At 37.6% G+C, this 27,944-nt stretch overlaps 1 protein-coding gene across 15 annotated transcripts in view; it reads right to left on the bottom strand.

The window, feature by feature from the left end:
- The window catches only part of NEK1 (NIMA related kinase 1), a 226,719-nt gene that overhangs the window by 164,653 nt on the left and 34,122 nt on the right, over positions 1–27,944 (bottom strand). For all 15 annotated transcript variants that reach the window (XR_009051254.1, XR_009051255.1, XR_009051256.1 and 12 more), the window contains exons 2-8: positions 25,647–25,801; positions 25,143–25,239; positions 18,408–18,505; positions 4,897–4,980; positions 2,363–2,430; positions 2,143–2,229; positions 1,149–1,203 (exon numbers count right to left, since the gene is read on the bottom strand). Coding sequence is in view for 12 of the 15 variants with exons in the window: in XM_057721154.1 (XP_057577137.1) it covers positions 1,149–1,203; positions 2,143–2,229; positions 2,363–2,430; positions 4,897–4,980; positions 18,408–18,505; positions 25,143–25,239; positions 25,647–25,763 (606 nt within the window). In the remaining 3 variants the exon portion in view is untranslated. The remainder of the gene's footprint in view (positions 1–1,148; positions 1,204–2,142; positions 2,230–2,362; positions 2,431–4,896; positions 4,981–18,407; positions 18,506–25,142; positions 25,240–25,646; positions 25,802–27,944) is intronic.

The raw sequence follows: 27,944 nt of genomic DNA, 5'->3' as shown, positions 1-27,944 counted from the left end.
TGAATTACTTAATTTCATGTGTCCACTGAAGGATAAACAATCCCAAAATACAGAAGCAATGTGACAGAACAATGTATTATAATTGAAAAGACTTTTTAAAAATATGTAAATTTAGACCTACATGACTGTATGTCACAGAAAAACTGACCAATTCCTTAAAATACAGATCTAATATCCACCAGGTCATATCACTTTGGCAGCCCAGGCTTTTTTCCTTAAGAAAAATAAATCTTAAGGTAACACAGTAGACAAGTATGCAACCATGAAAAAACACAACAAAGAAAAATACCCCCCAAATAATATCAGGCAATAAAAACAAGCTATAAAACTGCTTACACAATATAACCAAACTCTTGAGGGAAAAAAAAAACCAAACACAGAACTCATTTTAGAACTCACTTATTCTAGAAGAAAGTCTAGAATGAAACAACAAAATATTACAAGCACTCATTACTGGCTGGAAGAAATGCTTTTGATATTTATTCATTTACTTATAGTTTAATCTCTTCCCTTAAGATTTCTGTAATGAAAATATATTATTGTTTAATCAGTGGGGAAAACACTTTTAAAAAGCAGTATTTTAAAAAGGAAAGTTATTAAAATTCAACTTATTTTGGACAAGAACTCCCCCTTTTTGGTGAATTATGTGCCATCTCAAAAAAAATCTCAACAGTGTAAACTTTAAATACTCTGAATTAAAGACTAAGTTGGAAAAAAAAAAAACCCTCAATGAATATGCTGAGATATGTTCTTTAGATAATTTCAATTTCAAATTCAAATAATTCAGATGTTTTGAGAAAAACTGTTAAAATGAAATGAATAAAGTTTAAGCTGAAATATCACATTCATATGTGAATTTAACATCAAAAAGACAAAATTTATTTGTCTTTAGAAATAATTTTCTGGAATAAAATATGATATATGTATCATATATAATATGCATATGTAATATATGCATATATATTAAAGGAAAATTGATTTAAATTTATACCTCAGAAAATATAAGAAATTTATAAACCAACATAGAAGAATTTCTAGTATAAGAGGGTCATCTGAAGGATGGCATATGATTTTTTTAAATCAAAAATATTATACAGATATGTACTTTTTGACAGAAGTTTTTAAACATTTCAGAAACTTCTACTTACTGCATGTTTAAGTGTGCACATCTCATAAAGGACACATCCCAGAGCCCAGATGTCACTATGTAAGAGAAAAATGAGAGATATTCTCTAAGTATCAGAATTCACTTTAAAAGTTTTTTCACAAAAGCAGCATGAAAATGCTTTGCAAAAATATGTGTTCCATAAAACATGACCTTTCAAACTTAAAATTTCAACCATAACAAAATGACAAAAGCAGCTACCCCAAATTAGAAAAATAACAGTTGCCCAAGTAATTACTTTAGAAGTTTCATTAAAGAAATCTAATATTTAAAAGGACAAAATCAGTGAATTTCATGAACACTTCATTTAGTTTTTTATTTTGCAAAAATGAAAATGTTTTCTTCAATTATTTGCAAAATACCACAATTTCTTAAATATTATAGCAAAATACTGCTTTAATGAAGAAGAAATTGAGACCAGTGTTTCTTGGTTGGGATTTTAAAACTAGAGTACGAGAGAGAAAATAAAATGTAACTGAAATTCAGTGGCAGAAATCCTCTTTCCAACACACATATTAATCTGTTAGCCATAATACAGCTCAGTGATTAGGAGTTTGGGCTTGGGAGCCAGATGCCTGAGACCTGGAAGTTACTTTACCCCTCTCTGCATTTGGTTTCCTTATAAGGAAAGGAGGAATGAATAATCCCTACGACTCACAAAGTTACTGTGAAGATAAAAAGAATTAATACATAGAAAGCATTTACAACAGTGCCTGGCATATAGTAAGTGTTCAATAAATATTAACTATGATCATTCAATAGGAAGTGACTACTACAATGAGAATGACAAAGAAAACACTCTATTTCCCATTGTAACTTAAATAATAAAGTGATTCTTTCTATAGTTACTTCAGCAAAATAGTAAAATAGCTTCTTTACAATTGCCCTCCTTTTAAGATAATATTCTGAAGGTTAATAAATATAGTACAACAGAGAAAGATTTAAAAGAAACATGTAATGAATATCATTTTAAATACCTTTTATTATTATAAGGTTTGTTTTCACAGATTTCAGGTGATAAGTAGTATGGAGTCCCTATGCAAGTTCGAGCCAGCTCTACAGTACTAGAACAAAAAGAGAATTATTGGGGAAGCTTAAGATACTTAAAGATATTATAAATTATCACAAATATATCACCATAGATTAAAATTTCACTGAAGACATTATATCAAGCCAAAATTTAGAACTGTATGTTACCTATTAAGAACTCTAGCGATTCCAAAATCTCCAAGTTGTATTGTCCCATCTTTGGTTAAAAATATGTTCTGTAAAAGAGATGAAAAAAAAGCCAGAAATATTGCTACAGCCTAGTTCTCAATCGACAACTGCTGTCATAAAAATGAACCCAGTTAAAAAATATCGCTGGGATAACTGGATATCCACATGCCAAAGAATGAAATGTAGACCTCTATCTCACACCATAAGCAAAAAATAACTCAGAATGGATTCTAGACCTAAATATAAGAACCATAAAACTCTTAGAGGAAAACACAGGTGTAAATCTTCGTGCCACTGGGTTATGCAATGATTTCTTAGCTATGACACCAAAAGCAAAGCAAAAAAAGAAAATACAGATAAACTGGACTTCATTAAATTAAAAACTTTTATGCAAAGGACACCATCAAGAAAGTGAATAGACAACTCACAGAACTGGGGAAAATATCTGCAAAGCATGTACCTGACAAAGAAACTGAAATCAGAATAAAGAACTCTTACAACTCAATTATAACCAAAGATAACCCAATTTTAAAACAGGCAGAGTCACATATTACATGATTCCATTTATATAAAATGTCCAGAATAGGCAAATCCACAGAGATAGAAAGCACACCACTGGTTTCCAGAATCTAGGTAACTCCAGTGCTCTATCATCAAATCGCGGATCCAGGAGTTTGTGGGGTAACATGAATTAAACTTTGTTATCAGTCAGATCTGAATCAAGCTCACAGCCAAAGATGGCACAAGGTGGGGTAGAGCAGAATGGAGTAACATGGTCTGAAATGGGATTTAGGAGGTAGAGGGTCAGGAGACAGGAAAGAGGGAGTATGGAGTTGCCACCATAGTCCCTCTTCCTCCCACTACTCATCCTGGGGCTATTAGGCTACATAAGAAGCTGCAGGTTTAGAAGATAAGAAGACAGACACACGGCCTTGACCTCAGGAAACAAACCCTTTCTGCATTACCCATTCTAGGAACTGTGCGACCCCAAGTGAGGCAATCATGAAAGAAACCTTGATGTAAAGATGTGTGAGCTGAGGGGACAAAACATCTCCCACAAAAAAAAATCCAATACACACGAAGAAAGCTAATGCAAAGAAAAACAGCCAATAAAATAACTAGAACAAGAATTCACTTCAGACAGAATTAATTTTAAAAAACAATCAAATAGGGCTTCCTAGGTGGCTCAGTGGTTAAGAATCCGCCTGCCAATGCAGGGGACATAGGTTCGATCCCTGCTCCAGGAAGATCCCACATGCCACGGAGCAACTAAGCCCGTGTGCCAAACAAACAAACAAACAAACAAAATTTAAAAAAAAACCAATCAAACAGGGGCTTCCCTGGTGGTGCAGTGGTTAAGAATTCACCTGCCAATGCAGGGGACACAGGTTTGAGCCCTGGCCTGGGAAGATCCCGTATGCCACAGAGCAACTAAGCCTGTGCGCCACAACTACTGAGCCTGCGCTCTAGAGCCTGTGAGCCACAACTATTGAGCCCATGTGCCACAATTACTGAAGCCCACACACCTAGAGCCCATGCTCTGCAACAAGAGAAGCCCCTGCTCTCCACAACTACAGAAAGACCGCACGCAGCAACGAAGACGCAATGCAGCCAATAAATGAATGAATTAATTTAAAAAAAAGAACAGATGTATATGAAAAACCATTTAGATATCTTGGAGAGAAAAAAATAGTCATAATAAAAAACTCAATAGATGAGAAAAACACTAGTTTACACAAAATTTAAAAGGGATTTAGTTAACCGGAAGATAGGTCGAAAAATTCATGTAGAATACAATGAGAAAGACAGAAATAAAATGTGAAAGAGCAAATGAGATACTTGAAGAGATAGATTAAGAAGCTCCAACGCGTGTACAGAAAAAAATCCAGGAGACCACTGTGAAAGTACCGAAAGAGAAATAATATTTGAGAAAATATAGCTATAAACATTTGTCAGAACAGTTCTAGAGGAAATAAGCATTTTTAAAAGTGCATGTCATAATGAATAAAAAGCGAGCCTCACCAATGCACAAAATGAAATTTCAGAACCATGAGACAGAGAGAATATCCTAAATAGGCCAGAGAGAAGAAATAAGGGTAAGAAATCATAAATTCCAAAACAGCAACGCAAGAAGCCAAAGGCAAATGGGTCAATCTTCAAAATTCTGTATGAAAACAATTTCCAACCTAGAACTTTGACATCCAAATTATCATTAAGGTAAGAGAATAGTCATCTCCAAACATGCAAAATCTCAAAAAAAGAAAAAAAAATCCCTTCCACTCAACCATTCTTTTGGATTTCTTCCATCATAATGAGAGAGCCAGATATGAAAAGCTGGCAGGAGACCTAACACAGGATGTCTGTGTGATCTCCAGTGTCACACTGGAGCGGGGACTGTGAAAGGAGAAGACAGTTGGATGCAGACTGAGGCAAGCTCAAACATTCTGGCCCAAGACAACGCTGGCCCCATGTCCACATCCACATACAAGTAAGTAGTGACAGAATAAACTTACCTGTGATTTTATGTCTCGATGAAGAATTTTTCTATCATGTACATGTTTCAGGGCCAAACATATCTGTACAAACCAGTCCAAAATCTAGGGGAGAAAATCAGATCTGTCATTTCTTTTAAAATTTACATTTCACAGTAGTCTTTCCTTGATCATTAAAAGGATTCAGGGATATCTGGGGATGAGGGAAACTAAATCCTTAAACAAATTAGGCTACAATTTTTTTTTAAGAACTTTTATTGAGATATAATTGATATACAATAAACTGCATATATTTAAAGTTAGGCTACAATTTTTAATTTCACTGTAATTAATGTCACTAACATCAGGTAGATATTCAAGTCAACTGACACATTATGTGCACTGCACACACTAAGTTTAAATATAAGAGACTACTACTGAAGAATCTCTTATAAATCAGAATTAATATGAAAAGAAATTTCCAGAGAATGAAAAATGGAACTACTTTATATTTTAGGATAGCATGATGGTGAGTGACTTTTCTTTGCTGTTAAGTATATCTTTTTTCTACATAAGTAAAAATCATGAAAGGAAAAAATCAGGCTGGAAATTTGAAACACATCACTGACTTTTTTCTTGCCCCACATTCGTCACATATAAACACACACTCTGAAGTTGGCATTGTTAAACATGAAAACATTAAAGCACAAAATGAGGAAGAAAATAGGAGTTAATTTTCCATAATTTTGACTGATGCAGGAATTTTAAAAGATGATACCAAACCCACAAGTCACAAGAAAAGTTTCCTACATAAATTTTAAAATATCTGGATGGCAAAATATACAATTAAATACCTGCAACATAACACTTACATTGCTAATTCTCTAATACACAATAGTTCTTCAACATCACTGAGAAAAATGCTGGCAGCCAAAATAAGAAGTGGACAAAAGACTGGAAAGGCCAATGACGGAGGAAACGTAAGCCAATAAGCACATAAATCAAATACTAATCTCCTTCCAAGTTAAAAAAAAATAGCAATTAAAATAAGATACCATTGTAAGCTAACAAAGATGAAGTTATAAACAATGTTGGCCAGAGTGTGAGGAAATAAGTCTTTGCATACCCTATTTGTGAAAAAGTTAATTATAGTTACTCAGTAAAAATTTTAAATTCACATACCATTTGAAAGAACTACAATTTCAAATTTATCCTACAGATAAAGTGTCACAAATACAAAAGGATATGTACAAGGACGTGTACATATCCTTTTGTTCGTCCACCTAAACCTAAACATCTAAACATCCATCAAGGTGACTGGTGAAATGTCACAATTTGTATCACTAGAATTCTATGAAGGAAGTACTTCTATGTATGTACACCATGAAGGGAAAAAAAGAAAGTCACAGGCCAGTATGCATAGCACACGCCTTTTTTTTAAGGCTGTTTATGTCTATTACACGCCTGAACTCTATATAATTGTTTACAACTGTGTGCTGTGTGTAGGGAGGATGCACAGGACAGCTACCGATCAGTTGACAGTGTTTTCCTCAGGGAAGTGGATTTTCAGAAGAATGAATGAAAGGTAAGTAACAAGCTTTACATTTTACTCTTACCTCTTCAGTATTTTTTTTAAAGAACAAGTGTTACATTAAAGTAACCTAAAATTAATTTTTAATTTTTTTCTAAAACAACCCTCTTGGTTCGGTAGATATTTACTGAGGACTACGTAAATTTTAAGTTCCTTTTCATATTTACATAAGGCGCTGTAAGTAGAAAAATGAAATGAGTTCTTTGAGTTCATTCACATAGTGGTAGAAGTACACTTATAGACAAATATCTAATAAAATGTACAAGTCATAACAGCAATGTGCACTTGAGAGAGCAATTAACTCCAGCAGGGAGGGGTCAGGAAAAGTACAAAAGAAAATGAAAATTCAGCTCAGGTGAGTCTTATCATTATGCAGTCTACCCAGAGCGCCTGGGACGCATCCTACGAACCACCAATACCTTGTTTTACAGATCATGTTTTTCATTACCATATTTCCCATACCTGTACTCCTTTATAATTAGACAAAAATGTATTTAGCACTAACAATGTACTTGATATGTGCAGGAACTGGCTAAAAAAGTTAATAAAAGAGCTCATAGACCAGGAACCAGCAAATTTATTCTGTAAAGGGCCAGAGAGTAGGCTTTGCAGACCCTATGGCCTCTGCCCCATGTCAGATTTGCCACTGTACTATAAATGCAGCCAGAGATTATACGCAAACAAAAAAACATTAACTGTTTTGGGGCGTCTTTTTCTTTTTGGCTACATTGGGTCTTCGTGGCTGCATGTGGGCTTTCTCTAGTTGTGGCGAGTGGGGGCTACTCTGCTGCAGTGCAAGGGTTTCTCACTGCAGTGGCTTCTCTTGTTGTGGAGCATGGGCTCTAGGCACACGGGCTTCAGTAGTTGTGGTGCATGGGCTCAGTAGTTGTGGCTCATGGGCTTTAGAGCACAGGCTCAGTAGTTGTGGCACACAGGCTTAGTTGCTCCATGGCATGTGGGATATTCCCGGACCAGGGATTGAACCTGTGTCTGCTGCATTGGCAGGTGGATTCTTAACCACTGCACCAAAAGGGAAGCCCCCCCAAACGTTAACTGTTTTAATAAAACTTTATTTACAAACACAGATGTGGGTCGAGCTTGGCCCATGTTTGCTGACCTGCATCAGAGACTAGGAGTGAGATGGGTTAAGTAGAGTACAGGTGATGCTCTGAGTTTTGACAGCCCAGAGCACAACAGCCAACTCAGCCTGCAGGCGATACAGCAAAATCTGACAGAAATGAGGCTCCAGAGGGAAGTTCCAAGGAGGAGGAGGAGAGCACAGCATGCCCCTCTGTCTGTCCAGTTCAGCCCATCTTACATCAGGGCTGGAGGGGAAGGAAGATCATCCAATTACACCCCTGCTTCTAACCTCTCCTTTTCACTTCCTTATACACATTAGCTCACATTAATATTTACAAAATATTGTTGGGATAATGGCATTCTCTTGCTCAAAAGGCTGCCAAATTCCAATGTTATAAAATGCTGAGCCAACCCAACTAAACACATGGTAATTATCATACACTTCTCTGAATTACAGCTTTATGTGTACATGTTACTTCCATTACCACAGACTGCCTTAGAGCACTAAAACAACTCCACAAACCATTTTCTCTGCTCCAAAACTTAGGTTTCTTTGTGCAATAAAATGTGTTAAAATTTACTAAAGTATGCTGTTTTGACAGGTTTATTCATTTTAAAAAATTTTTGAGAAACTTTTACTGCCAAATATTATATTAGTGGAAAAACAGAACTTGGCTTTCTCTCTGATAGAATCATAAATTGATTTTAGCCTGTAAGAAGTAATAAGAGATCACTATTTAACTTCTGCGAAATTTACCTAGAAAGCAGATATTCCATGTTATCAGAATAATTTTCTCTGCTTTGTACTGACTTTATCATGTATGTTTTTGAACAAAAGTTCCTCACCTATGACAGAGCTAAGGATCCTTATAATTGTATTGCCTTCATGTATATTTTTTTAAAAATTTTAATTATAATAAAATACACATCACACAAAGTTTACCAGCTTAACCATTTTTAAGTGCATACTTCAGTGGTATTATGTACTTTCATATTGTTGTACAACGATCACCACCTATACAACTCTCTTCATCTTGTAAAACTGAAATGTTAAATTTTTTTTAAATAAATTTATTTATCTATCTATCTATTTATTTATTTATTTTACTGGTTGTGTTGGGTCTTCGTTGCAGCACACGGGCTTTCTCTAGTTGCAGCGAGTGGGGGCTACTCTTCTTTGTGGTATGCGGGCTTCTCATTGTGGTGGTCTCTCTTGTTGCAGAGCACAGGCTCTAGGCGCATGGGCTTCAGTAGTTGCAGCACAGGGGCTCAATAGCTGTGGCTCACGGGCTCTAGAGCACAGGCTCAATAGCTGTGGTGCACGGGCTTAGTTGTTCTGCAGCATGTGGTATCTTCCTGGGGCAGGGATTGAACCTGTGTCCCCTGCATTGACAGGCAGATTCTTACCCACTTCGCCACCTAGGAAGTCCTGCAATGTTAAATGTTAAACAATGCTCCCCACTCCCCTCTTTCCCTGGTCCTTGGAAATCACTATTCTACTTTCTGTCTCTATGATTTCAAGTACTCTGAATATGTCACACACATGGAATCATAGTGTTCATCTTTTTGTGACTGGCTTATTTCACTTGGCATGATGTTCTCAAGGTTGAGCCACTGTAGTACATGTCAGAATTCCCTTCCTTCTTAAGGCTGACTGATATGGAGGGTTACTTCTGTCACTTTGTTATTTGTTTTCCATATGCCTTGTGGTTCTTTTGTCCCTTATTTCCTGCATTACTGTCTTCTTTTGTGCTTTTTGTGTTGTGAAACATTTAAATTCATCTCTCACTTTTATATATATTGTATACCTATTTCCTGTGTGGTTACCATGGGGATTGCATTCAATACCATAAAATTACAATACTCTAATTTGGATGTGTATCAGCTTAACTTCAATAAACACATGAAAACTCTGCTCCTTTACATCTCCGTCCTACTTCTTTCAGTTGCTGATTTCACCAAATTACATCTTTGTACAATTACATCGTTTGTATGTCCCAAAATATAAACTTATAATTTTTTAAATGCATTAGTCTCTTAAATTATGTAGAAAAACAAAATAGTGAGTTACAAACCAATTACAATAATTGCTTTTAGACTAATAACTGCTTCTAAAAAAAGCATTAGTCTCTTAAATCATGTAGAAAAAGGGGAGTCACAAATCATTGTTGTAATAATTCTAGCTTTTATAACTGCCTATGTATTTACCTTTACTGAGCTCTCCATTTCTTCATATGGCTTCAAGTCACTGTCTAGTATGCCTTCCTTTCAATCTGCAAGCCTCCATTTAATGTTTCTTTCAGTGCAACTCTGGTAGTAACAAACAGCTTAGGCTTTTATCTAGAAATCTCTCATTTCTGAAGGACAATTTGTCAGATAAAGGATTTCTGGTTGATAGTTTTTTTTTTTTCTTTCAGCATTTTGAATACATCAGCCCAGTGTTTTCTGGCCTCTAAAGCTTCCACTGAGAAATCTGCTGGAAATCTTACTAATGATCCCTTGCATGTGATAAGCCACTTCCCTCTTGCTGCTTTCAAGATTCTTTGGCTTTCAACAGTTAGGTTATAGTGTGTCTTGGTGTGGGTCTCTTTGGGTTCATCCTCCTTGGAGTTCATTGAGTTTCTTGGATGTTTATATACATGTCTTTCATCAAATTTGTAAAGTTTTCAGCCAATAACTCTTCAAATACTGTTTGTCCCTCTCTCCCTCTTCTCCTTCCCACAATGCACATGTTGGTCTGTGTGACAATGTCCCACAGGTCCCTTAAGCTCTGTTCATGTTTCTTCAATCCTTTATCTCTGTTACTCAGACTCTATAATTTCCATTGTCCTAGCCTCAAGTTCACTGATTCTTCTTCCTCAGGAAAGGTTCAAATCTGCCTCTGAATCCCTCTAATATTTCTTCATTTTGGTTATTCTACTTCCCAGCTTTGGAATTTCTTTTTTGATTTCTTTTTAGATTTTCTATGTCCTTATTGATGTTTATTTTGTTCATATAGTTTTCTTGACTTTCTCCATGTCTTCTTTTAGCTTTGAGCCTCTTTAAGACAGTTTTTTTAAACTCTTTGTCTAGTATATCTGCCATCAGATCTTTTCCAGAGACAGTTCCTATTGGTCTTGTTTTTTTATTTTCCCCTACAAATGAGTTATACTTTCCTGATTTTTTTTTTTTTTTGGCTGAAAAGTAATCCTTTGAATATAAAAATGCAGTACCTCTGGAAATCAGCTTTTTCTCCTTCCCCAAGGTTTGCTGTTTTTTTGTTTCTGTTTTTGTTGACTGTTGTATGTTGTCTCTGAGTCAAGATCAGCCTGAGGCACAAACTTAAAATCCTCTCAGGTTTTTTCTGAGTCTGCATGTTTCTCTGGGTATGCATGGTGACTTTCAAACTTCCCTCATACTGTGGTTGCTTTGAATGCCTAAAGGCTTTAAAGTCTGGCTCCCCAAAGGTGGAAAGAGAAATGAAGCAGGGGGGAAAAGGGGTGCTGGCTCTTTAAATCCCCTGGAAGTCACTTCAGCCAGAAGGGGAGAGGCTTACAACAAAGTGGGGAGGAACACAACAATGGCTGCCCACTTCTTTCCCCACACCTCTGAGATCTGAAGTTGCCATCAACAATCAGAGCACAGATCCCCGAAACCTGGAGGACAGGGACCTGTTTACCCACTCTGGTTCCCAAAGGTGCATGCAAGCTGCTTCTGGGATGCATGCACAGCTGGATGCCTCAGTGCTGGGAGGTGGGAGATGAGCAGCCCCTGATACCTAGAGTTGAAATTGACTGAAATTAACCACAATTTAGTATTCAAGCCTTCCCTTGGAAGTCACAAGCCTTCAAGAGATTCCAGAGATCCAAAGTAGTTACACTGGAGGACTTCCCTGGTGGTGCAGTGGTTAAGAATCCGCCTACCAATGCAGGGGACATGGGTTCGATCCCTGGGCCGGGAAGATCCCACATGCCGCAGCCGCGGAGCAACTAAGCCCATGCACAACAACTACTGAGTCTGTGCTCTAGAGCCCGTGAGCCACAACTACTGAGGCTGTGTGCCACAACTACTGAAACCTGGATGCCTAGAGCCCATGTTCTGCAACAAGAAAAGCCACTGCAACGAGACACCCGTGCACTGCAATAAAGACCGAATGCAATCAAAGAGAAAGAAAGAAAGAAAGAAGGAAAGGAGAAAAGGAAAGGAAAGAAAAGAAAAGAAAAGGAAAGAAAAGAAAAAAGAAAGGAACTGTTAAAAAAAGTTACATTGGATAGACTCTGACATTGTATTGTTGTGTAGGTGGGGAGACAGATTCCTGGTGTTTCCTACTCTACTATCTTCCCGGAATCTTCTCCACCTGTATTTACTTTAAAATATTTTATCACTTTGATTCAACAGGTAACCAAATATTACTTTTCAGGTATCCAAAACCCTATCTTAATCAAGTGACCAAATCTCTGACAACTCTGTAATCTTTGCCTTCCCAAGATTAGATCCTAAATTTAGAAAAAATAAAATAAAAATTGTAGGCTACCTCTCACCATATATATTAGTTAGCTCAACATTTTTATAAGAGCTGCATGGGAAGACTCACCAAATTAACAAAGATGCTAAGTATTTTCTAGGTTACGTTTGTATAAGTAAAATATTAATATAAATATTTCAGAAAATGCATATTTTATGGGAAGTCCCAGAGATTTGTCAATGACTTTGCTGTCTGTTTTCACCCTTAAGGAAAATATTCATCAAGCCCATATCAAATATCCCTATGGAGAACTGTATTCTACTACTGGTTACTATTATAAATTAACTACAGCCTTTCAATCTCATTATCAAACAGGACATTGCTTTTTGATGACCAGAAGGCTCCTGGAAAGGACTGTACTAGGAACACTGAACTACTGATACCTCTAAAAACAGACTCGTAAGTACAAGCTTCTGAGCTCACGTTGACAATGGACTGAGTCAACATTTCTAAGGCTTTTTCAGTCCAGAAGCTGATATAGATCATAAAAGCAGACTAACCTAAAACCCAGCAGGATAAGAATTACTAGGACTGAATGAACTGAATTAAATGAAATTTAATTGTGTTTGTTTGGAATACAATTGGTATTATTTTTAATGTTCCATTCTTTCATACTAATGAACATATAAAGTCCTTTTTTCTTCTTCTTAAGCTATCTCTAACCCTCAACTTGGATTACGCTTTTGTAGACTGAAATATAACATCTCAAAATGATTATCTGACTCTCAATGACCTATTCAGAATTTAGAAAGAAACAGTTTCACTGAGTTCTACTTTTCAGGAATACTGTAATTTTCATTGGTTCAATAAGAATCTACACTCCTTTTTACCAGAATATAACTACACAAATCAATTGTGCAACCAAGGCCACACCTTGGAGTGTCATATGTGAGGATGATTTTCATTCAATTATGACAAGCCCACTGCTAACAAAAACACACAGAACCAATTTCTACATTGCGCCACCAGAGAACTGGCCTAGCACCTGACTTACAGGGTCTCAGCATCATAGGTGGCAAGGGCATTTAGCAGTAGCCAAAAAACCTGGCAAATCTGAAAACCTGCAAGAAGAAAGAAAATCACCCAAATTCATAGGTACTGCAGGTGAAATTTAGTGGAGAATGTACTGGGGTTGCTTTCCTGGCCTTGGGATAGGAGAACAAATAATATTTTTAACAATCCAATCCAAGATTCCTTATGAAAACTTCTAGACAGAAATCAATTCTGTGGCCTTAGTAGCTGCACAGTTACTCAGTTCTATAAGGCTCTGGATTTTCAGAGCAAACTCATGGAAGCCCACATGCTTAATTAACACTCTGACGACACCTAAATATCAGGACCAACCCTATGAGACCAGACTTTCTATTTAAAGGAACATATATTTGGAAATTATCAGGAGAGAAGACTACGAGAAAATTTATCCAAAACTTAAAAATAAGCCAAAAAATCACAAGAGGGCAGACAGCAGTATCAAGCAGTATCAGCAGTATTTTGTCTTGTGGAACTGAAAACCACAGCCACAGAAAGATAGAGAAAATGAAAAAGCAGAGGACTTTGTACCAGGTGAAGGGACAACATAAAACACCAGAAAAACAACTAAATGAAGAGGAGATAGGCACCCTTACAGAAAAAGAATTCAGAATAATGATGGTGAAGATGATCCAGGACTTTGGATGCAAAGATCAAAAAGTTTACCAAAGACCTAGAAGAATTAAAGAGCAAACAAACAGAGATATGCAACACAAGAACGGAAATGAAAAATACACTAGAAGGAACCAATAGCAGATTAACTGAGGCAGAAGGGCGAATAAGTGACCTGGAAGATAGAATGGTGAAAATCACTGATGCGGAAAAGAATAAGGAAAAAAGAATGAAAAGAACTGAAGACAGCCTAAGACACCTCTGGGACAATGTTAAATGCACCAACATTAGCATTATAGGGGTCCCAAGAGGAGAAGAGAGAGAGAGAGGACCCGAGAAAATATTGGAAGAGATTCTAGTTGAAAACTTCCCTAACATGGGAAAGGAAATAGCTACCCAAGTGCAGGAAGCACAGAGAGTCCCAGGCAGGATAAACCCAAGGAGAAACACGCCAAGACATATAGCAGTCAAACTGACAAAAATTAGAGAAAAGTTATTAAAAGCAACAAGGGAAAAGCAACAAATAACATACAAGGGAACTCCCATAAGGTTAACAGCTGATTTCTCAGCAGAAACTCTGCAAGCCAGAAGGGAGGGGCATGATATATTTCAAGTGATGAAAGGGAAGAACCTACAACCAAGAATACTCTATCCAGCAAGGATCTCATTCAGATTCGATGGAGAAATCAAAAGCTTTACAGACAAGCAACAGCTAAGAGAATTCAGCACCACCAAACCAAGCCCTACAACAAATGCTAAAGGAACTTCTCTAAGCGGGAAACATAAGAGAAGAAAAGGACCTCCAAAAAGAAAAACAAAACAATTAAGAAAATGGTAATAGGAACATACATATCAATAATTACCTTGATTGTAAATGGACTAAATGCACCAACCAAAACACACAGACTGGCTGAATGGATACAAAAACAAGACCCATATATATGCTTCTACAAGAGACCCACTTCAGACCTAGGGACACATACAGACAGAAAGTGAGGGGATGGAAAAAGATATTCCATGCAAATGGAAATCAAAAGAAAGCTGGAGTAGCAATAGTCACATCAGATAAAATAGACTTTAAAATAAAAAATGTTACAAGAGACAAGAAAGGACATTACATAAAGATCAAGAGATCCATCCAAGAAGAAGAGATAACAATTATAAATATATATGCACCCAATATAGGAGCACCTCAATACATAAGGCAAATGCTAACAACTATGAAAGAGGAAATACAAGGCAGAAATAGAGACACAGATGCAGAGAACAAACACATGGACACCAAGTGGGGAAAGTGGGGAGGGTTGGGGGGGGGATGAACTAGGAGATTGGGATACCAAATTGTACACTTTAAATATATGTTGTTTATTGTCTGTTAACTGTATCTCAATTAAAAAAAAAAAAGCCAAAAACAGTCGGTGGCACATCTTTTTAATATCTACATGGATACGCCATCCAAGGATTGTTTAGCAGAAGGTACTTAGTTCATTTCACTGTTCACTACTGATTAAAAGTCACAGACTGAGTCAAGTTGCTTCCTTGTTTGCCTCTTTACTGGAAAGTTTGAGGAGAATGGCTTGAGCAGTTGGAGAATTTCCTTGTCTCACAGGTCTCTGCTCCCACTTCCATTCTTTTTTTTTTAAGATTTTATTATCTATTTATTTATTTTTGGCTGTGTTGGGTATTCATTGCTGCACACGGGCTTTCTCTAGTTGCAGAGAGCGGGGGCTACTCTTCATTGTGGTGCACAGGTTTCTCATTGCGGTGGCTTCTCTTGTTGCGGAGCACACACTCCAGGTGCACAGACTTCAGCAGTTGCAGCACACGGGCTCAGTAGTTGGGCTCGCGGGCTCTAGAGCACAGGCTCAGTAGTTGTGGCACATGGGCTTAGTTGTTCCATGGCATGTGGGATCTTCCAGGCCCACGGATCGAACCCATGTCCCCTGCATTGGCAGGCGGATTCTTAACCACTGCGCCACCAGGGAAGCCCCTCATTTTTATTCTACAGACGGAACAAAACCATCTCAGACTGATTTCAACCTACGGCCTAAAACAAAGATGGCCTCTGACTTCTGTTTTCCTGCTTCAAAGCCCAGTTGAGTAGCAGGTTGTTTTTATATAAGTAATTCCCATTTTAAATAGGCTAGCAAAACTTGTCATTTTGGAGGGTAAGAAAAAATGCTATTAACTTAAAAGAAAACTTGCCAAATTTGTACTGCTTAGTATGGAATACTCTCAGAGATGGACAAAAAAGAAATAGAGTAATCTCCATAATTTCTAGGATTACAAGAAATACATATATGTACACACACACACACACATATCGTTATGCACTAAGAATATTTATCCAACAGTAAAACCAAATCCATACATTATTCTACTTTACAATAGAATATTACAGAATTTAATAGCAAGCATTTTAAAACTCAAAAGAGACAAAAGAATAAAAATAAGCACAAGCAATGGAACATATCAGATAAAATTTTAATAAAAAAACATACATATATACATACACATGTACACAAATATACATTACTATCTGACCTCACCTCAACAGTACCATCGGCCACCTGGTAGGAATACCCCCACTACTGAATGAGGAGACAGTTTCAAAACAGTTTAAGTAACTTGTAAACATAACAAGGACTCAAACTCAAGTTTTCTCACTCCAAGTTTTGTGCTCTGTCTAGTAGGCTTAACTGTGGAACATGATATAAGGAAAGCTTGAGGAATATGACATTACCCTGTTCAACAGTACTTTTAACTCAAGGTCTCATCTTACCATATTTCCAAGTTATTGCCAAGAACCTCAAAGTCCGCATTTGTATGACATTATCAATCAACTGATTAGTTATGCCAAGTTGGTACTACCACAGACACAGCCTTCCTTAGTACCCTGACATGATGTAAGTAAACTGGGGTCCTCTGCTCTACAGTAAATTACAACTTACTCAGAAAAATAATTCTCATGTGAAATTATTCAGAGCACATTAACAAAGGTGCATGATGCAGTAAAAGTGTAGACTGAGATGAATACCATGAACTATTAGATAAGTTAGAAACAACAGATGTACAGACAGCAAAAAGGATGGATCAGAAATAGTCCTTAGGGGAAAAGTAAAACTGAATGAGATATAATACAACACATACACATTTTAAAATACATACATACAAAACAATGATGGCCATTTTGCAAACATACACAGAGATATTGATTAAAGACACTGGAAGAGCTGCCTCTGCACAGAAGGGAGTGGAACAGAAATGAGTAGGAAGTGAAAAGAAACAAATCAAGGGCTTTGCTAGAATGCAATATAATGCAGCTCTTAAAACTAATACAACTGATCTCAAGACTTCCCTGGTGGTCCAGGGGTTAGGACTCCACACTTCCATTGCAGGGGGCACGGATTCAATCCCTGGTTGGGGAACTAAGATCCCGCATATCGCACGCCCCCCCCAAAAAAAACCTAATACAACTGATCTATATGAACTGACATGTCAAAGTAATCGAGATAATTTTTAAGTGACAAAAGGAAGACAGAGAACAGTAAGTATACCACCCCATTTCTGAATATGTGTGTCTCAGTGTATACACAAGTATGTGCAATATGAAAAAGAAAGTCTGGAAGAGCACACCAAACCAAAAGCAGTGGTAATCTCATGGCAGAACAGTGGGAAGAGACAACTTTCCATCTCCAAACCGCTGCATAATTTTACAATTCAAGTTTGTAAAAAGAAAATTTTATAAACTCTGGTGTTAGAGAGAAGTAGGTTCAAACACCAACTGTGATTTCGAGCCAGCTACTTAACCTTAGATTTCTCACCTATTAAACAGAGAAAACTACAGTATGCTAATTCCGGTTATAAGAATTAAGAGAGACACCAAATACAACACTCCTAGCACAGAGCTCCCTTCATTTTCTTATGTAAAAGCCTGCAATTAAAATTAAGGATGGGTGATAATGAGAAATGCAATAGGAATTTAGAGCAAGAAAAGATCACGGAAAATCAGAGTACCTAAGGAAAATCTAAAGGAAAGGCTGGGACTTGAGCTGAGTTTTTAAAGAAATGGTAAAATATTAGTAACAGAGAGTCGGGGTACAGGTGAGAAAGTATTACCAAAATAAAATAAATAATCAGAATAAATACACAGGAATAAGAATGAAAGTCATAGTCAGAACCTGTGACCCAGTGCCAACCACAAAAGGAAGGCATGATAAATATCTGGTACATCAATGAAAAAGAGTGCCCATTAGGTAACAAAAAACAAGACTGCATAGGTAGAACAGGCTCCTATTTTAGAGATCCTTGAAATCAAAACAGAAATTGGATTTAATGCGGTTGTGGGTTACCTTCTAGAGCTGGAGGTACCTGGCAAAGCCAAATTTTAGGAAGATCAGGTTTGGCAGCAGTAAGCCGATGGACAGGATATAGCATAATCAATCAGTTGTGATGACTAAGTTACCCACATAAACATACAGTTATGCATATATATATATACACACACAGGAACAACTTATATGACACGTACAGCAGCACTGCTACAGACAGGAAACGAGATGGGACCTAAACTCAGGAGGGAGGTCACGAGAGCAGAAAGGTAAGTGGGATGCTGGAGGAGGCATGCAGTCATCCAGTCAGCACTCACAGCTACACAGAAACACATGTACAAACAAACGAGCATTGAATGACTTCTCAACATTTATGGAGTAAGAGTCAATCTACGTGCTAACTCACCTGGTCCTCTTGAAACAAAATGCCTTTCTGAGCATTGATTCGTTTAAACAGATCCCCTCCTTCACAGTAATCCATCACTATGTAGAGAGAGCCATTTTCTACAAAATATAAACATTACATTCCATTTTTTAAAATGTACATCAAAAGCATAGCTACATTAAAGGTACCTAAAGGTTTACTAAAAAAGCAGCAATTAACTAAATACATTCCATTAAACTAAAAACAGAACCAGTCAGAAGAGTTAAAGTGTAAAGTCAAGGTACACTCGTTGTTCAGACTGTGCGATAATTTGGGTTAACAAGCAACTCCATCATTAATGATTTTTCTACCAAGAATACAGCATCCCATTGGAGAGCAGTGTCCACACTGACATAAACACCTCTGGAATATGGACAAACTGCAGACAAATATACTTGATTGCATTTAATAGGTATATTTCCTTAAACGTCAACTACAAAAAACCACACTCTTCCACCCATTTATCAGAGATGCGTAACCTTGATTTTTAGTTAACCATTACTTTTCAGCTTTGTTTCATCACTTAATTACCTGTTAAACACAATAACAGATGCAGTGATGAACTCTCAGGGCTCAACAGTGAGACAGTCTCTACTCTCATGGAGCATTCTTGGTACTGATATATAATCTGTGAACAAACATGAAGATAGGGCACTTCCCTAATAACCTTTACACCTCAGTCCACAGGAGAAAAAGACTTCCATGACCCCTCCTGTGGTAGACAGGATGAGAAGAACACTTCTTCTCTCCGCCCTCACTCTTCCATGGAAATAAGACCACACTGCTAAATTAATTAATTAATTAATTAAAAAAAAAAAAAAAAAAAAAAAGACCACACTATTTCTGCCCAGGTAAGGAAAAGGGGCCAGTATCAGCTATTACAGCTCAAGGAACAGCCCTCCCAGAGTGAGAAGTGCGTGAGAAGCCCATGCACTGCAATGAAGAGTAGCCCCCGCTCTCTGCAACTAGAGAAAGCCCATGCGTAGCAACGAAAACCCAATGCAGCCAAAAATAAAAACAAACAAATAAATAAATAAATTTTTTTATTAAAAAAACCTGAGCTTCCTAGGTGGCACAGTGGTTGAGAATCCACCTGCCAATGCAGGGGACACGGGTTCGATCCCTGCTCCAGGAAGATCCCACATGCCACGGAACAACTAAGCCCGTGCGCCACAAATATTGAGCCTGCGCTTTAGAGCCCGTGAGCCACAACTATTGAGCCCATGTGCTGCAACTACTGAAGCCCACGCGCCTAGAGCCCCTGCTCTGCAACAAGAGAAGCCACGGCAATGAGGAGCCCGCGCACCGCAATGAAGAGTAGCCCCCACTCACTGCAACTAAAAAGAAAGCCCGCGCACAGCAAAAAAAGACCCAACACAGCCAATAAAATGATAAATAAATTAAAAAAAACCCTATCATTTATTTTGGGATAAATACTAGTTAAAACGTCAAGGTTAACAGAAAAGTCTTCCCTCCATGTGGGAAATACTAATCTGTTTTGTATTCCTTCAATTATACAAGCATCTGAGTGCCAACTATGTTCCAGGCACTTTGCATGAGATGTCAGGGATACACAAATATAAAACGTCACCTCTATCACCCAAGGGCTCACACAGTATTGAAGAAATACCCTCCAAAAAAACCCCAAAACAATGACCACCTAGAAACGGCTTGAAATTGAGGCAAAAAAGACTGTAAGGCAAGTGACAAAGCCTTGATGCATGTTAGAAAACGACTGAGAGTTTAGTGGAAGACAAGAACCATGACCACTCACCGAGGCACGCACTGCTGGCAGGCTAACCCTGTAATTCTATTGCTTTTCTCCCTTCATCGCCTCCCACTTGAGAAGCTGAAAAAAATCCCAGATTCCCTAATTCCCAGCCTCCCCTACAGTTAGAGGTGGTCACTGACCCGGTTTCGGTCACTAAGCTCTAAGAGGAAATCTGAATGGCAGCTTCTGAGAAAGCAGTGGCTAATCTGGCCACAGGAACAGATAAGAGCAGCGCTGCTGATGCCGCCCTCTGCCCCCTTCTTTCAGCATCTTTTGGATGCAGGCGCCGCTTGGAGTTGCAACGTGCCTTCTCAGGACAAGGTGACAACATTAGGTTTAAAAACGTGCATGTTAAGGATGTCAGAGTAGACATCAGACAGGGCCTAAGCTGCCATATACACCCTATATATAAGACTGCTCATCTTTAAGACTTCTTGTTAGGTGAGGGCATTAAATATCTTTCTCACTTAAGCCAATACTGGCCAGATTTTCCATTACCTGCAGCAAAAAGCAGCCCAAATTTAGCCTCAAAGAAAAGCTTTCTACAGGTAGGTAGAAAAGTTACTTTTTGGCAGCACCAATGGGGAACAAGTTGAATGTCAACACTTAGCTCTGTATATGAGACTGAAAAGTTTCCATTAAAGATATAAAAACTACTCGTACTTTTGCAAAAGTAAGAAGTAAAACAAACTTAAGAGGATAAAAAATGTAGACTGTAGGAATACAGACAAAAAAAAAATGAAAGTAATTAGAAGATGAGAGCTACACACAACTAAAAATAGCAATATATGAATAATAAAAATGTAAACACAGATATCCAAATATACAGTGACACAAGACTTTCTCAATGATAGGATCAAAATTTTTTAAATTGATAAATGTTAGGAACATACACAAAAAAGTAAAGGGTCTAATTATAACAGTTTATGTTATAATTTATTCATTTATATGCCTGGGAATACTATTTTCTCCTCACTCTCCAGTTTTACATTTTATCCAAATTTTTCACATCTATCATCACTATCAATGTCTTTTATTGATTCACCTATATTTTCCCAATAAACGTGATCTTCATTTCCTTTTTTTTTTAATTAATTAATTTATTTTTATGTATTGGCTATGTTGGGTCTTTGTTGCTGCACGCAGGGTTTCTTTTAGTTGCAGTGAGCGGGGGCTACTCTTCATTGTGGTGCGAGGGCTCCTCACTGCCGTGGCTTCTCTTTGTTGCGGAGCACGGGCTCTAGGCGTGTGGGCTTCAGGAGTTGCGGCACATGGGCTCAATAGTTGTGGCTCACAGGCTCTGGAGCGCAGGCTCAATAGTTGTGGCTCACAAGCTTTAGAGCACAGGCTCAATAGTTGTGGTGCACGGGCTTAAGGTGTTCCATGGCATGTAGGATCTTCCTGGAGTAGGGATAGAACCCGTGTCCCCTGCACTGGCAGGCGGATTCTTAACCACTGAGCCACCTAGGAAGTCCCTTCATTTCCTTTTAATTGAAAGAGAGCATTTTAAAATCTGTTTATGCTGTCAGTGGAATTTTTTCTATGTCTTAATTCCATATACATAATACTGGGGCTTTAAAAAAAAAATCATCCTAGAGAGTTCACACACATGATTGTCACAACATAACCGTATTGCCTTTTAAGTGACTTTAGAAGACTTACTTCAGTATCTAATATCTCCAATTATGACATCAATATTCAATTTGATACCTCGTTTTAAAACTGATTCTGCCTGAGGACCTCTATAAGCACTCAAAACTAACTCAGTGAAGCCTTCTTTCCCAAAAGCATCTTGTTATTTAGTGTATTTTAAAAATTTGAGAGCCCATCCTATAATACGAGACTTTATAAGGAATAATTAATTTGTAAGCTAAGACAACTTTCTGACAAACAAGTTTTGGAATATTTTTCCTTATTTTAAGGTATAAACGGATTTTTTTAAAGAGTGAAATGAACACTTTTCTGAAACAAAGGAAAACCAGAATCTGCAGGGACAAAGGGTACAAAATGTTCCAAAAGAAACAGAATCAGAATTATTAATACTAAGCCATATTCTAGTGAATTTCAATTCTAAAGAAAGAATCCTTCAAGCATCAAGGAAAGATAAAGTAAATTACCTTCAAGAAGAGGAGAAGCTTTATGCTGAACTCAAAATTTTCTAAGGAAACATTCAATGCCAGAAGACATAATGTGCTTGTAAGGGAAAAGGGGTTATCGAAGATACTTATTCATGTGTAAAAGCATCAGTAAGACACTCAGACATGCAAACAGTAACTGCATTGAGGGAATACAGCATCCATAAGCTCATCATGAAAAACGACTGATGAAATCCAGACAAGCGGGAGATAAACTCAAACATCTCTAGAAAGGGGGAGCTAAGGTATGGAAGAATTAACATTAAGACTTGAATCTGTCTAAATGTAGAACTAAGGCCAAACAACTCTAAGAATTATAATTTCAAATCAAAAGATAATTATTAAATACTTTTACCCTGTCAAGATGAACAAAAATCAGTGGGGAGGAACTGTAAAGCATTAATTTCCTCACCTTTCATGGCAGACATTCAAAATGACAAAAATTCACTTTTTTAACCAACTTGCTTATTTTTAAAAATTGAGAGATTTAAAATGTTCACATATGGGGGCTTCCTAGGTGGCGCAGGGGTTAAGAATCCACCTGCCAATGCAGAGGTCACGGGTTCGATCCTAGCTCCAGGAAGATCCCACATGCCACAGAGCAACTAAGCCCTGTGTGCCAAAAAAGAAAAAAAAAAAAAAAAAAAAAAAGTTCACATATGTAAGTTATTTTTAATCATTTTAGAGAAAAATTATGTATTTGTGTTTCAGAGCTCCCAAAAGCTCTATGAGAAACTAAAGAGGCTCAAAGAGCTACATGATTAAAATGAGAAGGTGGTTCTGGTGAGGCAGAAACAGGGACTGTGACCAAATGTATACAATCACCAGATGAAATTACACCTTATAAATTTGAGAATGAATTTATAAGCCAGGGTTGGAGAGCCTGTGAGACACAGGAACTCTCATTCCCTTCAGTCTAACAATTCCACTCCTAAAGTACTGCCACAGTACACACACATCTTTACAAGGACATAAAGATACAATACTGCCTGTAATAGTGAAACACTAAACACAACCTAAGTATCCATAACAGAAAACAGGCTAAACAAGTTATGACAGAGTCATAAAGTGCATACAGTGGGAAACACTGCAGATGTTACAAGAAAGTTTTAAGGAATGGAGTGCATCAATACACAGTGACATGGAAAGGTACCCATGAGATACAAAGTGAAAAGAACTAGATGCAGACATATATACATACGATCCCACTTGTTTTTAAACATCAAAGCTATACACATATTCTTGCTCCACACAGGCACAGAAAGTACAGTAAGGAATCAACATGGAGTTACTCACAGTGCTTACTCCTAGGGTACGAGAATAAGTAGAGTAGGAGGAACGGAGAGCCTGGGGTTCATGCATGTCTGCACTCCCGAATACGTTTACCATGAGCATTTACTCCTTTAAAACTAAATCCGCCTGCCAATGCAGGGGACATAGGTTCAATCTCTGGTCCGGGAAGATCCCACATGCCGTGGAACAACTAAGCCTGTGCGCCACAACTACTGAGCCTGTGCTCTAGAGCCTGTGACCCACAACTACTGAGCCTACGAGTTGCAACTACTGAAGCCGACACGCCTAGAGCCCATGCTCTACAAGAGAAGCCACTATAATGGGAAACCAGCACACCACAACGAAGAGTAGCCCCCGCTGATCACAACTAGAGAAGGCTTGTGTGCAGCAACAAAGACCCAACGCAGCCAAAAATAAAATAAATAATAAAATAAATCTTAAAAAAAAAAAACCCTAAACGCCAGTAATAATATAACCCTATTTAAAGAATGTGCTATCCCTTTTGAATCATCCAGATGTTTCCAGGTGAAGTATACAACATAAATATAAAACATCTGATAAAATGTGTTGACATACATTCAAACCTTTTACCTTTAAATAATAAAATCTTGGTGATGAAAGAAAAAAGAAACTAAAAGACAGATGCTAGGGGAAAGGTAAATAAAGGAAATCCAAGGTCCTAGGAAGGAAGAGATGGTTAACATTGTACTCTTTCACATGAGCTACAAAGCCTCATTTCACTGCCCTCATAAAATAAATAAATAAACCTAGTAATTTATGATATAAGGTGTTGACCAATCTATATATTTTTCGAAGTATGTTCCACTTTAACAGATACCAAGTTTATTTGGGATCAAGGATACTTTAATTCAAATGCTGAAACTAGTATGTAATGGAACCCTGAAATGGTCGCTTAAACTGTCTTCTACTTTCAATCTAGATTATCTTTCTAAATATTTTGCAACTGACAGGGATTTATGATAATAATGGGAATGACTTCAATAAACCACCCTGACCTGCCTTTAGAGAAGCTTTGTCTTATCTTACTTCCTGCATTACCAAATATTATGGTAGATATTTCCAAAATAGCAATACTTTATAATATTTTAAGCACACTCTCAATATACCTCAATATTATGATAATGAGAACACGAACAAGCAGGACACTTTCTAAAATCAGAACATCTTCTCAGTGGCAGTGTGGTAGCACTTAAAGGGACTTGAGTTTAATAAGGTGTAAATGACTGTTCCTGCTCTGCCTAAAGCTCTGTAGTTACCACACTGCCTCTTCATAAGCAACCCCAGGGACAGCAAGCCACTACTAAGCCACACAGGGACAGTGTGGCGTTAGTATTATTGGAGAATCAGGGTGACACTCATATGCATGTGCACTGAAGCAGAAATGATAGACTTTTCTCCCTGAGAATAATTCACAAAAAGGCCCTTAAAACAGATGTAAACAACAGTTGTCATAAGACTCAGGCATTCTTGTGATCTCTCTTACGAAATTTATCTGACCTTCAAACGATTCTCTGTACTGGACAATGTTTGGATGCTTCATGTTTGCCAGCACTGCAACTTCTCTCCTTGATTCTTCCCTTTCTTTATTGGACATCTTAAATAGAAGGAAAAATCAGTAAATTAAGTAAATAAACAACATAAAAGTCCATCAAAAGGAGAGTGGTTAACAACAATGCTACTGACAAAGCACAGCCCAAATATTAAAATATAGCCAGAAGTTAAAAAGAATGCATTGAAGGCACAAATAAAAACATTTTAAGATGTTCAAACCAGATGAAGTTACAGAACAATAGGTGATGTATCTTTAAACACATAAACACAAGCACACATCACAGAAAAAAATCTGAAAGGATTTACAGACTCTTCTGAAATACTGGTTCTCTGCGATTGTGGCAGTCTTTCGCTTCAGGTCACGCATTGCCATGTTTTTTTTATTCTCTAAAAATGAATCCTTTTGTAACCAGACTTCTACTTGGATAACCAAACAAAAAATACACTTACCCTTGAGATGTTAATTTCTTTGATAACATACTGTCTGCCGTCTTCTGTAGATTTAACGAGAATGGCTTTTCCAAATGAACCTTCTCCAATCTTCTGTACTCTAACATACTTCTCCATGGTTATTTTTCTAAGGCATCTTAATAGATATGCTATATCTAAGGGAAAAAAAGTTAATAGAAATAAAGCATATCATCTATAATAATTATAATGTTTAATTCAAATTCTATTTCTCAGTGATTTCCTTACTTAAAAAGATACATAAAATCTTTACTGAAGGTTAAACAAACTTTACTTCAATTTTACTCATGCAACGTAGAAACAGCTAAAAAGAGCAAATTAGTGACATCTCAATTTTATAACAATACTATGGAGGGACTTCCCTGGTGGTCCAGTGGTTAAGAATCTGCCTGCCAATGCAGGGGACATAGGTTTGAGCTCTAGTCCGGGAAGATTCCACATGCCACGGAGAAACTAAGCCTGCGTGCCACAACTACTGAGCCTGTGCTCTGGAGCCCGTGAGCCAATACTACTAAGCCCATGTGCCACAACTACTAAGCCCACGCGCCACAACTACTAAGCCCACGCACCGCAACTACTGAAGTCCATGTGCCTAGAGCTGTGCTCTGCAACAAGAGAAGGCACCACAATGAGAAGCCCACATGCCGCAAGACAGAATAGACCCCACTCGTTGCAACTAGAGAAAGCCCATGCACTACAATGAAGTTCGAACACAGTCAAAAAATAAAACAAAATAATACTATGGAAAGTCAAATACTGTATATACTTAATGCAGATAGAGAAAGAAGCAAACTTATTCCTGCATGAACTAATTAATTAGCAGAATTACTTTACTACCGGCAATAAGAATACAAGCTTAACAAGACTATTTCCCAAAGTTATTTAACTAATCCCCTTATTAGACATTTAAGTTTTTAGTGTTTGCTATTATAAAAGAACTTCAGATTAAATTTCTGTACCTACATTTTTATGTAGTTATTAAAAAGATTTCCACAATATACATTCCAAGTTCAAAGAATACACACTTTTTTTTTTAAGCTCTTTATTGGAATATATTTGCTTTACACTCTTGTACCAGTTTTTGAGGTACACCAAAGTGAATCAGCTATATTTATACATATATCCCCATATCCCCTCCCTCCCGCGACTCCCTCCCCCGCTCCCCGTCCTGGCCCTCTAAGGCATCTTCCATCATCAAGTTGATCTCCTTTTGTTATACATCAACTTCCCACTAGCTATCTATTTTATACTTGGTAATGTAAATATGTCTATGCTACTCTCTCACTTTGTCCCAGCTTCCCCTTCGCCCCCCACCCCAGCCCCGTGTCCTCAAGTCCATTCTCTACTTCTGTATCTCCATTCTTACCTGTTCATCAGTACCATTTCTTCAGATTCCATATATATGTGTTAGCCATGGAAACAACCTAAATGCCCATCAACAGATGAATGGATAAAGATGTGGCACATATATACAATGGAATATTACTCAGCCATAAAAAGGAATGAAATTGAACTATATGTCATGAGGTGGATAGACCCAGAGTCTGTCATACAGAGTGAAGTAAGCCAGAAAGAGAAATACACACATTTTAAAGCTTTCAAACACACTGCTTAACTGCTTTACAGAAATGCCTACTAGCTTGCACTCTAACCAGCAGTGAATAAAAGTGCCTGCTCTTATGTACTCTCTTAATTCTGGTTACTGTTTACTAAAATCTTTGAGAGGCAATAAAGGGTAGTAGTTAAAAAGCACTAAAACTTTAGAATCAGGGCTTCCTAGGTGGCGCAGTGGTTAAGAGCCTGCCTGCCAACGCAGGGGACATGGGTTCGATCCCTGCTCCAGGAAGATCCCACATGCCACGGAGTAACTAAGCCCGTGCACCACAACTATTGAGCCTACGCTTTAGAGCCCGTGAGCCACAACTATTGAGCCCACGTGCCTAGAGACCGTGCTCTGCAACAAGAGAAGCCACGGCAATGAGGAGCCTGCACACCACAACGAAGAGTAGCCCCCACTCACCACAACTAAAAGAAAGGCTGCACACAGCAAAAAAATAAAAAAACAAAAAAACTTTAGAATCAGAGAGTCTGGGTTTAAATCCTGACCTTAGCACTTACTTGCTATGTGACCTTGGACAAGTTACTTATCTTTAAGTGGCGCAGTTTGTTCATCTGTACAATGTGGATAACAGGACCTGCTTATAGAACTGCTGGGTGGGTCAGTCAGTTTCATTAATGTCTGGAGAAAAGTGCCCTGCACACAGTGAGCACTGTGTCACA

The sequence above is a fragment of the Hippopotamus amphibius genome, chromosome 2 (genome assembly GCF_030028045.1).
Source record: "Hippopotamus amphibius kiboko isolate mHipAmp2 chromosome 2, mHipAmp2.hap2, whole genome shotgun sequence".
Lineage (NCBI taxonomy): Eukaryota > Metazoa > Chordata > Mammalia > Artiodactyla > Hippopotamidae > Hippopotamus > Hippopotamus amphibius.
Note: the sequence above shows the minus strand (reverse complement) of the source record. Positions and strands in the feature narration are given on the sequence as shown.